This window comes from Phycodurus eques, chromosome 21 (genome assembly GCF_024500275.1).
Source record: "Phycodurus eques isolate BA_2022a chromosome 21, UOR_Pequ_1.1, whole genome shotgun sequence".
Lineage (NCBI taxonomy): Eukaryota > Metazoa > Chordata > Actinopteri > Syngnathiformes > Syngnathidae > Phycodurus > Phycodurus eques.
Genome location: NC_084545.1, coordinates 11,264,670 through 11,276,103, shown reverse-complemented (window position 1 = coordinate 11,276,103; position 11,434 = coordinate 11,264,670). Strand labels below are relative to the sequence as shown.

Below are 11,434 nucleotides of genomic sequence, written 5' to 3'. Positions count from 1 at the left end.
GGAAAAAGTTTGTTTTCGGGGGTGGGGGGGTTCAAAACAAGTCCACATGGTCAGGTCTTGCGTCTTGGTGGAGATTTTAGAAAGACATTTATCACTCGGTGTGATTCCTTTGCAGCTCCTTGCTAACTTTGCGCATGTTTGTCTTTCCTCTTCCCTCAGACGCACTCTGCCGGGCGAGGCCAGGGCGCGTCGTGAGGCCGATGGGTGGACCCGCAGGGGAATTTGCAGCCCCGTGATTTGCTAATCAGGGGCTGCTTCCCTTGTCATTCCCCCCCTCTGCAAATGTAGCTCTGGTTTGTGGATTTTGCCCAGCCCTCCTGGCCGTGTACTCACCAAGAGTAGCGACTGCACTCGGTGCGTTTCGGTTAAAGCCCGACTCCCCTCACTGGGAATTAAGGGTGGGCACTGGCAAGGAGGACCGGGGGCCTCGCAACGGCTGAGAGAAGAGGCTTAGAACTCATCACACATGGCTTCTTTGTAGCACAGTTTCCATCATCACTTGGGATTGTGGAAGGGACGTCACTTAGAAATCACCTTGAAGTCGGCCCAAAGTTTCATTGACGGCTATGGAGATGCAGAGGTGGTCCACAAGGTGGAAAACGAAAAGGTGGCTTATGGATTCCTCTGTAACTGCATTTGTTACGTTAACCCTGGTTCTACAGACTACCGGTGTCTCAGCAGGTAAGAATACTGGCACTCGAACGTTAAAAGAACAAATACAAAAATAATTAAACACAGCCCGACCGCCGGCTCGCTGATGATGGAGATTGGGCTGTTATCAGATTGTTCCGGACACTGCATGCGTTCACCTCCCGTTTAATTTGCATTTTGGAAGTTGCGACCCATTAAAACGCGACTTTGGAGATCGGTGCGTAATGCTGAATTGTGCGCACGTCGTTTGTCGGCTTTATCGAGGGGCGCATTACACGCGTGGGTGGAAAATTCAAGTCATCCTCGAGCACTTGATGCTCAAGAGTGTCCGACAATTTAATATCCACTTTTAACACTTTCAACTTCTCTCTTTGTTTAACCTGAAGTCCTCTTGATGTCGGTTTTGTGAGTATCTGTCATGCTCGATTGGTTGATGTGCGCCGTGTTGCTAGTTGAGTTGTGATAATTGACTGCAGCGTGTGTATTTTTGTGTTCTGTTCATCATAATTACGATCGATCTGCAGGTGTGACAGATAGGGAGTGATGCTTTGTTCAGTAAAGCCTGTCATGCTAAGAGTACAAAGCTCCGAAATGTCTGCAGGGGGCTCATTGGCCAGGCAGGTTCACCCTATCACCACACTGACCTGGTCCACACTGAAGGCCAAAAGCTTCCCCCCCAACCGTGACCCCCCCCCCCTGTACCCAGCTCCTCTTCTTCTTCTTCTTCTTCTCAACTTTGCACTTAGATGTTGTTGTTATTGTTTTTTTCCTCAGCCTCCTGGACAATGTGTGTCTTGTGTGGGAATGCTTCCCCTTTAAGTAGTGAGCAGTTATTTGATGATGGTCCTTGTTGCACTTCCCTATGATTTTAAAACCTTCAAAGAGCAGGCACGTATACAGGCCGAGTTGGCAGCGGTGAAGGCCACAAGTCACCGGGTTCAGAATTACCATTGGCTCTTCTACACCGACACATTTAGGGATAAGTTATCAATTTCGGCACCTTATTTTAGCTCTTGGCCTTCATATTGACTCCATAGATGTGCCAGAATTTAACACCAATTAATGTAATGGATCATTTCAAAATTCATGAATCCGTTTCCTTTTTTAATGAACCGTTCTCGAGGCTCTCTGTCTTCGGCGGTCTTTACGACAGTCGAAGCTGTTTCTGCAGGGTGCCCTCTCCATCTAGCAGTGTACTGACACGTTTTCTCAGCCCCTGGGGCGCAAGTTCAGATGTGCATTCCACAAGACAAAGCCAGCATTTCCAGAGTCCTCTGCACATAATGTGCTCAAGCGGGAAACAACAGCTAATCAGCTTCTTGTTTTACCTTTCTTGGAGGTCTTACCGAAATACAGTCAAGAAGATTGGATCGTTTGAGTATCACCTGGAATTTTCAGAAGAGCAATAATTATCTTTTATTTAAATATTCTCTGACATAATACCGTATGTATGTGTTTACATTGATATGAAGGATTATAGTCAAGTGGTTTAATGAAGCAAAATGCAAGGAAAGGTTATTTGAAAGCTGGGTCGGTCCCGCTGACGTTTCCTTGGTATAACACCTGCATAAAGCTGTCTTGTTTGAACCGACGGGATGGCAGTTTGGAAGTTTACGGAAGGGAAGAGGGAGAGTGTAGGAGAAAAGGGGACATACACAGAGAGCCATTCTTGCTGAAGATATTATTAGAGTCTCAGGGAGCTGCAGGTGAAAAGGTCCTCCTCCATTTAAAAGCTAATTTCTGTAAAAATGTGGTGGCTGGAAATGGCACAGCAGTACATTCATGTTTTTGTGTGCTCGGGTCTTTTGTGTTTCTCCTGTGATGAGAACGTTAACAGCAATCATGAAACCTATACTGGCCACGATATAAAATGTGTCCAAAAGTGACGCGTCATATCGCAACTCCTCTTCGGCACGTGTCCAAGATTTGCATAAGGATGTCAGAGTAATAGAGGGAGTCTTGCAATTCATCTTTCACCTCCAGCCTGTACAGAGAGTCTACCATTAAATGCCACCCGAGCTCTGGTGGTCGTTATGGGTCCCTGTTTGCTTAGCCCCCAACTCCCCCTTCAGTGTAAACTCACACCAGTGCATCAGATGCACTCTTAGAATTTCTGCACACTCATTGTGCCACCTTAATACCGTAGATAGCCGTTATTGACATTACCTCAGCACCAAAGTGTGAGGGTTGAAGACCTGCCAAATTGCCACATCTGGAACAAGCGAGCGGTGGCGTTTGAACGGAGAGCAACTCTGCAGGAGCTCACAATGACTTCCTCAGTTCACTCTCCAAAGTAAGTAGCTGGTCCATCCTCAGTTACGACCAGTTACAATTTTCAGTGATGAGATCCTTCCTCTTGCCTTGAGCTGGTGTCTTCTGTGTTTGATATCTATACCAGGGGTTCCCAAACATGTTGGACTCTACAGCTTAGAAATTAGATACTACTTTCCTGGGACTCAAACTAAAAAAAAAAAAAAAAAAAAAAACATCATCAAAGTGTGCCAAGTTAATACAATTACTGTACATACAGCATATTACTCTGAAAATCTATGACCCAATAAGAAAAACTGCCATGTTTTGCTCCTGGTTACTTAATGCAAACGTTTGTAAGATTATGTTGGTTTGAAAGTGAAAACTCCTTTTTATTATTCAGACTCAGGTGTGACCTTATCTGATGGTTGTTTTTAAACTTCTGATTTTGTCTGTTTTTGATGGGCCATACATCCATTTTCTGTACAGCACATCCTGTTCAGGGTCACTCTGGAGTGATCGCATGTCAATCACAGGGCGATTAATCCCATAACAGTCAGTTATGTGAACCACTACATGGACCAGGTCAAATATGAATAAACAAATATGCTTGGATATTGTTAGCTGGTCTGCGTTTGGAGCCCATTTTCATTCAAAATGTTTCTATTTTGACACTTTGAACAAGCTCTCTTTGTCTTACAATGTATTGCATCTGGCTAGTTGCTAGGCAGAGTAACAATTTGAAACTTCTGAGTCGTGTGCTCAAATCTGCACAATGTGAAATAAGGATAATGTGTGTTGACGACACGTGAGGCCATGCTTTCTGTTTGAGAAGTGCTTGCAGCACCCTGGGATTAGATTCTTGTTGAAACAAGGACTTGTGCCAAAACCACATGCTTTTCTGAAGAGAAAAGCAAAGATCCCCTTGTATTCGGCAGTTAAAAAGACCCGTACAACGATTAAACCTCCACATACCAACCAAAAACGGGCTACTTGGCTTTCCACCCCCTTTATAGTGAGAACGTTTGTTTGTCTTTTGTGTATGTGTGTGTGAGTGTGTGTGTGGGTGGGGGAGGTGGGTGTCATGTCTCATGTATATTGAAAAACTCATTTGGACAAGAGAGTGTTAATATACGGGGCTGGTCTACCACTCTTATGTTGATACTGAGAGGTTGTTTTGAAGAAGAAGCAGGGTCAGAGTGCTTTCAGTGGGTATGACTGTGCGACACAGGCTCCTTTATGCGCAGGGCATCAGATGGAAGAGAATAGAAAACTCTGGGAGACCTCTTATCCAGGTAAACCTACACTGGTGCAAGAATGGAGCTCAGTTGGCACATTGTTTGTTTTGCCCTATGGGTGCCCTTGCAGTCTTTCAGGAAAGCAGGAGTGAGGCGCTTTGGGGTGTTTATGCCCCCTGAGAAATGTCTTAATTGTAATAAACTCTACAACAATATGACATTTTAAGTACAGCCTTATGTTAATGTGTGTGATATTGGCTCAATGGGACACTTTGTTTTATGATGTAGTGTAATCATAAAAGTCAGATCTGCTTCACTACGAGATGATTGTTTCCTGACTCTGACTCTCTTTTCATGGCACAGCCTTTTCATTACTCCTAGTACTTCAATATGAATACATTTTTGTATTCATTATAGACTCAAGCAGTCCTAACTGATATTTCATTTGTGTCTCTTAACAGCACAACCAGTGGATGTGCTAAAAGTATTAGAATTTCACAATTACCCAGAAGGAGTGACAAAAACATCAGGATTTTGCACAAACCGAAGAGCATCAAAGCCGGACGCTGCTTACAGAGTTGGCAAGCAGGTCCAGATCAGTTCCCCCACCCTGCAGCTATTCCCTGGTAAGATACACTCCGCTCTCTCATTGAAAATTTGAATGTCTCCTTCACTTATTTCATTCGCATATATGTTGCTGTGCTCCATTGTTGATGTTTTAAATTTGATTAGAATGTTAAGCATACATTTTCTGGGAATATCTGTAAATTAATAATACATCATGACTGTGAGATGAATATTTAAAGGCAACATGTAAATCTTATCTTGTTACCATCCTGCCAATTTTTACATTTTACATTTCAATAATTCTTTTGCCATTGTTTTAAGATAACCATTGAAGTAACAAATTACCATTATGGGTATTGCATGTAACAGTTTATCTTTGAATGCCCCATTACCTCCCTGTTGTCTACTCCACTGAGCAAAAGATTGAAGCCTTTTCTCTTTGAATCACTCTTTTCACAGCAGTCATTGTGGTGTATTAAAAATAGCAGAATACAGTATTTACAGTAAGCAGGATGTGTGCTCCAAAAAATATCAACTTTATTTTTTTTTAGCCTTACAAAATTATTTCATTTGGAATTTGGATAAAAGTCCAAATACTGAATAAATTTTCACCCTAACCCTTTGGCATCAGTAAAACTGTCCAAAACCCTCAACCCCACAACAATATTGATGACAACCCGTCTTATACAGTATAAACCAGGATAAATTAAATTTCTAATTAACAAGCCAGTGGACAAACAGACACAAATATTCAGCTTGACAATATTTTTTTTAACCATTTCTGTTACTAGAGTAAAGCTTACGCGGGGTTGGCACTCAAGTTCTATATGCTAATTTTAACATCACTTGAACAACGACTCTAATGTTGGTCTGAGACTTTGGTGCAGTACTGTACATCATAGAAACAATAAAGGAGTAAAAAAATCTAGATTAATGAAACAAAAGTAAAAAAGAATTGATCTGACACCTCACAACACTCTCGCAAACTTGTCTATCTTTACAGAAGGTGCTTTCCCTGAGGACTTCTCCATCCTGACTACAGTGCGCCCCAAGTCTGGCCTCCAGTCCTTCCTGTTGTCTATTTACAATGAGCAGGGGGTCCAGCAGCTGGGGATTGAAGTAGGACGCTCACCTGTCTTCCTGTATGAGGATCAGAACGGCAAGCCAGCCCCGGAGGACTACCCTCTGTTCCGGACACTGAACCTCGCTGATGGAAAGTATGTCAAATCCCAAACATTTCCATAATCATACACAAAAACGGACCCAGAGTTGTTATGACTTGAACCTCGAGCAGAGGGAATCAGTGTGCAAGCCTGTAAGGGGTGTCAAACTTATTTTTGTTGCGGGCCACATTGTAGTTATGGCTTCCCTCGGAGGGCCGTTATGACTGTGAACCCATACAAAATATTGTCTCATATAATGACATATACACAACAAATTGATGGATAACTAGTTTTAAAATCAGAAGCCAATAAAAAGTGTTGAACTTTTATTACATTTATTTCAAAAAGGTGATTGGTAACATTAAATGCTTGCAATATCTCAACATTATACAAGTAAAGACACCAATTTTGGTCTTTTCACAAGAAACATGAAGTCGACACACATGATTTGCTTTCGCGGGCCACATAAAATGATGCTGCGGGCCGGATCTAGCCTTCGGACCACCACTTTGACACCTGTGCTGTAAGGGGTGATGGAACGTATCAATATTAGAACGATACCCTGATAGAAGAATGTCATTACACGTTCAAGACTGCCATCAGAGTCTAACTGTACTGTTGCCGAAATACTTAAACATTTTCAATTTATGGTAATAATCATTTATAAAATCAACACGATGCCAAATTTTACCACTGGAGTGTTCATTTGAAGTATTATATCATTCGCAATTAATGGTTTGTACTCTATCGTCTAATATTCTCAATCAGTATAATGTTAATTTGTATGTTGCCAAATAAATTAGGGAGGACCTGCGCGTGGGTTAAGTGTTCAGTTTTGGCACAAGTGAGTATGGCACAGCACAACATTGATCATGCTTCTCCACAAAAGTGTTCATTCACTGCACAGCTATAGCATCCAGCTGAGTCACATTACGTACAACTCTTCATTCATATATATATATACTGTACTTATCTTGTACATGCTGACAAAAAGTGTACAAAAGTAGATTTTCGTGCCATCGCCAACTACTGGCCTGACATGCAGATAATTTTCAGGATTGTGTGAATGGGGATTGTGATTGTTCAGATAATATCGCCGTCTGTACAGTCATTTTATTTTCTGTACTGCTTATCCTCACTAGGGTCGCGGGCGTGCTGGAGCCTATCCCAGTTATCTTCGGGCGAAAGGCGGGGTACACCCTGAACTGGTCGCCAGCCAATCGCAGGGCACATATAAACAAACAACCATTCACACTCACATACACACCTAATGGCAATTTAGAGTCTTCAGTTAACCTACCGTGCATCATTTTGGGATGGGGGAGGAAACCGGAGTACCAGGAGAAAACCCACGCAGGCACAGGGAGAACATACAAACTCCACACAGGCGAGGCCGGATTTGAACCCGGGTCCTCAGAACTGTGAGGCAGATGTGCTAACCAGTTGTGTGAGGCAGATGTGCTAACCAGTTGTGCACTGTCCCGCTCCGTCTGTATATGAAATTCAAATTCCCATTTTTATGAGGCGTTGTCATGTAAACAGTCCCAGACACTTTCTGATCCCCAGTGGTTTGCTCTTTTTTTTTTTATAAAAGCAAGAAAACAATGTACTGTAGTTCTTCCCATTGATGCACCATAGGTGCTCATCACTGGATTATCCATCTCATCGGGGATCTTCGGGCACAGAGACAGGCGAGGGACTCTAGATTACAGGGGCACAGCAGGGGCTGCAGTGGGCAACCTGACCCCATCCATGAACTCACTGCCTCTGTTATTTTAGAGTGAGTGCTCACCCAACCAGGAACAGTGCTCATAACCTTTTAGCATAAAACTGATTATCTGCTCCCGGGTTCAGAAATCCTCAAGTTCTCACAAAGAGCTTTGCCTTAGCTGTCATGAACCCTTGTGCAGGGATAAGGGGGAATAAATAAACAGAAAGGCTGGTGAGAAATGCATTATAGGTATATTGTATGATGCCTTACAGTGTTTCCAGTGTTTGTGTAAAGAAGCACATTGTCTCCATGTTACTTGACTATTTTAATTGAAGAACATATCAATAGAATTGTTGAAACTCGGCTTGATTTGCCGTCGTTTGAAAATGACATTTTAGTTCAAATGGCACGGAAACTCAGACTTTTGGAAACAGTGACAGACACACTTGCCCTCTTCCTAATTAGGTATTATCAGTCAAAAACCCTCCTGATTTGGGACAGCAGCACCCTTCTCGTGACCTGAAACACCATAGGCCAGTTAATGCTTGTGAAGTCTAAACATCTTTTTTTAAGTAATACGTATCTCATGTTTCAGACATTTTATATACAATAGTTCTGAAATTGGGAATTTGTGTCTATAGCGAGTGTGCTCCTTTTTACACATTATACTCAACTATTTGTTCTTCCCACTCCGATATAATGCAACTGTTTGTCAAAGTCGATGAAAAAAACCCATTGAAGTTACCCTTTACGTATGTGTCATATAATGTGACAGGTAATCCTTCCGGCTACACAGCTAAGCCTGGAGAGTTCAGTACAGCACCTTTATTTTCCTCTAAACTGTGTTGTTGGAATGTGTTTCTATGAGTCTTGTTCAAAATAAATGAACATTGTGACTACAAGATTTATGAAAGGAAATTAACTCATACATGATCAGATATGTATCTGTGCCTGTGATTAATGCCTTGTGTACTCCAGCTTGAGCTTTCATTGGTGCCAAGTTTCATCTTCCACAGAACAATGTTTTGACTGTATGCCTCCTGCTCTGGTGAGGCAGGTCTTCCTGAATCCTGACACACACTTTCCACAATGTTCACGATGTCTGTCATGCCGAGTAACCCAGAAGAAGGATTAAGTTTGGAGTTTAATGAGTGTAATCCTGTGTTAAACAGGGCCAAAGTGTGGGGGCAAGAATGTGGTCCACTGCTGCCTGGTATGCAATAGCTCTTAAGCGCAGTGGTAAATGGTCCAAAGTGGAAGGAGGTGTCATACTCACGTGTGACCCCAGTTAGCCTGTTGTAGCTCGAGATGTTCCTTACCAAAATAAATATTTTTTTTGCTTGGATGAGACCTCAATGGGAGTATACTGTATATTTTGCTTTGAGGTATGGTCGTACTGATCTTCCATTGTTTGCTGCTGTTTTGCTTTTGAACAGGTGGCATCGTGTTGCTATTAGTGTGGAGAAAAAGACAGTCACCATTATTGTGGACTGCAAGAAGAAGATCACCAAGCCTCTCCTCAGAAGTGACCAGACCTCCATCAGCACCAATGGCATTACTGTGTTTGGCACAAGGATCCTTGATGAAGAATTTTTCCAGGTAATATTCTCAGTGCCTTCTTTCAATAATAGATTTAGATTAAATCTATTGCCAAGTAAATGCGGTAGAGGGACTGTAGCTTCAATGTAGCCGGTTGTTCTGAAACGTGAATCAATCAATGATGTGAATTCTTCAACTCATATTTATGCATGTGTTTTACATCTCTGTCAAATCATCAATTGGACTCCTCTTCAGTTGATAACTGCATGTGGGATGCTTTGATTTCATGATGAGCGCATTATCATATATATTTCAGCTTCATGGCAAGCTTAGGTGTGGTGTGGTAAAAGGCCCAAAAGGTTCCAACAGTTAGCTACTGTTTTCTACGTCACACAGAAGTCGGGAGACTGGTCTATGTTTACGAACTTGTTATTAAGAGTCACTAGTCATCTCTAGAGTAGAGAGACTACAGTATAAAAAAAATTGTGTTTCTGGGTGTTGTTGATAAATGGCTTTTGCTTTGCATAGTAGAGTTTCAAGTTGCACTTACGGATGTAGAGTCGAACTGTATTTACTGACATTGGTTTTCTGAAGTGTTCCTGAGCCCATGTGGTGATATCTTTTCCACATTGATGTCGGTTTTTGATACAGTGCCGCCTGAGGGATCGAATGTCACGGGCATTCAATGTTGGTTTTCGGCCTTGCCGCTTACATGAAGTGATTTCTCCAGATTCTCTGAACCTTTTGAAGATATTATGGACCGGAGATGATTGAATCCCTAAATTCCTTGCAATTTTACGTTGAGGAACATTGTCCTTAAACTGTTCAACTATTTTCTCACGCACTTGTTCACAAAGAGGTGAACCTCACCCCATCTTTGCTTGTGAATGACTGAGCAAACCAGGGAAGCTCCTTTTATACACAATCATGGCACCCACTTGTTCTCAGTTAGCCTGTTCACCTGTGGGATGTTCCATACAGGTGTTTGATGGGCATTCCTCAACTTTCTTTTTTGCCACCTGTCCCAGCTTTTTTGGAACGTGTTACAGCCATAAAATTCTAAGTTAATGATTATTTGCTAAAAACAATGACGTTTATTAGTTTGAACATTAAATATCTTGTCTTTGGTAGTGTATTAAATTAAATATAGGTTGAGCATGATTTGAAAATCATTGTATTCTGTTTTTATTTATGTTTAACACAACGTCCTAACTTCATTGGAATTGGGGTTATATAACAAGTGTCAAAAAAGTAACTGTCAATGTTGTTTTAAAGCTATGTTTTACTTTAAACTGTTTGACAAAGAGTTTAGCATTCTACTGTTGTATTGCATCTGTTTGCATACTTGCCTGCTCACATGTACCACTGATAACACACCACAGAATACATTTATTCTATTAGGATTATGTTGCCTATGTGACGGTTTTAAAACAAAATTTTTAAATAGGCTGCCACAGTCTGGTAACACTTTTGGGTTCATGTGAGGATAGAGGGCTGAAGAACAATTTAATAATGGAAAAGACACTCTTGGCTATCTCTGGTGGGAAGGAAAGGTCACAGAGAGGCTATGTTTTGAGAGAGGGCTGATTTGTTTATGAGCAGCCATTATGAGGACGCCATTTTTGAAAGAATGGCTTGTATTTTTGGTATGCCTTGTCATTGACATTGGGGCACTCAGAGCCTTAAATATGCTGTGTTTGCTTCTATATCATTAAATAAAGGGATCCAGGCACATTTTTTGTTAAACCCTGGTTTCATAAACTGATATTCTTGCATATCCTGTCAGTTTTGATTACATTTATGAGAGGGCTATGAAGGCAGCATCTGTAAGAAACAGTGTGTCCAGTCAGAGACTGACAAAGTGGACACGCTGAAAATAGGAGCCATAAGTCTGCCAACAGGGTCTTCGCTGTGTGGTTTTTGGAACAGGTCTCCTGTCTGTTCTCTGTCCCTGCTCTCTGCACAAATCCACAGGGCCCATTGCATGCTGGGATGTAAAGGGAAAGGAAATACCGAAGTCTTAAGCATACATACGCTTACAATGAGAAAATAAACAGTGTAACCAGTTCACTCAAACTATTTTTGTTCGTCACAAGGATTGGGGTCTGAGCCACATTTGCATTTTTATGGTGTAAATGCTAAGTGTATGGTGTACTCTAAATGGCCCCAAAATAAAATAATACTGCAGGTCAGTTGTTTTTAACGGTCTGATCAATAGAGTACTTGGTTTTCCATCAACATCTGCTGTAGGTACATCTTTTAAGGCAACATTTGTTTGTACTGTACATCAAATAATATTAAAATGGGATGTATTT

The 11,434-nt window shown here is 41.7% G+C and overlaps 1 protein-coding gene across 3 annotated transcripts in view; it reads left to right on the top strand.

Annotated features, from left to right (window-relative positions):
• Positions 1-333: 333 nt before the first annotated feature.
• Positions 334-11,434, top strand: part of col11a1a (collagen, type XI, alpha 1a) — a 64,000-nt gene continuing 52,899 nt past the window's right edge. For all 3 annotated transcript variants that reach the window (XM_061666130.1, XM_061666129.1, XM_061666128.1), the window contains exons 1-4: positions 334-681; positions 4,601-4,765; positions 5,710-5,923; positions 9,017-9,179. In XM_061666130.1, the coding sequence (XP_061522114.1) occupies positions 567-681; positions 4,601-4,765; positions 5,710-5,923; positions 9,017-9,179 (657 nt within the window). In that variant the 5' untranslated portion in view covers positions 334-566. The remainder of the gene's footprint in view (positions 682-4,600; positions 4,766-5,709; positions 5,924-9,016; positions 9,180-11,434) is intronic.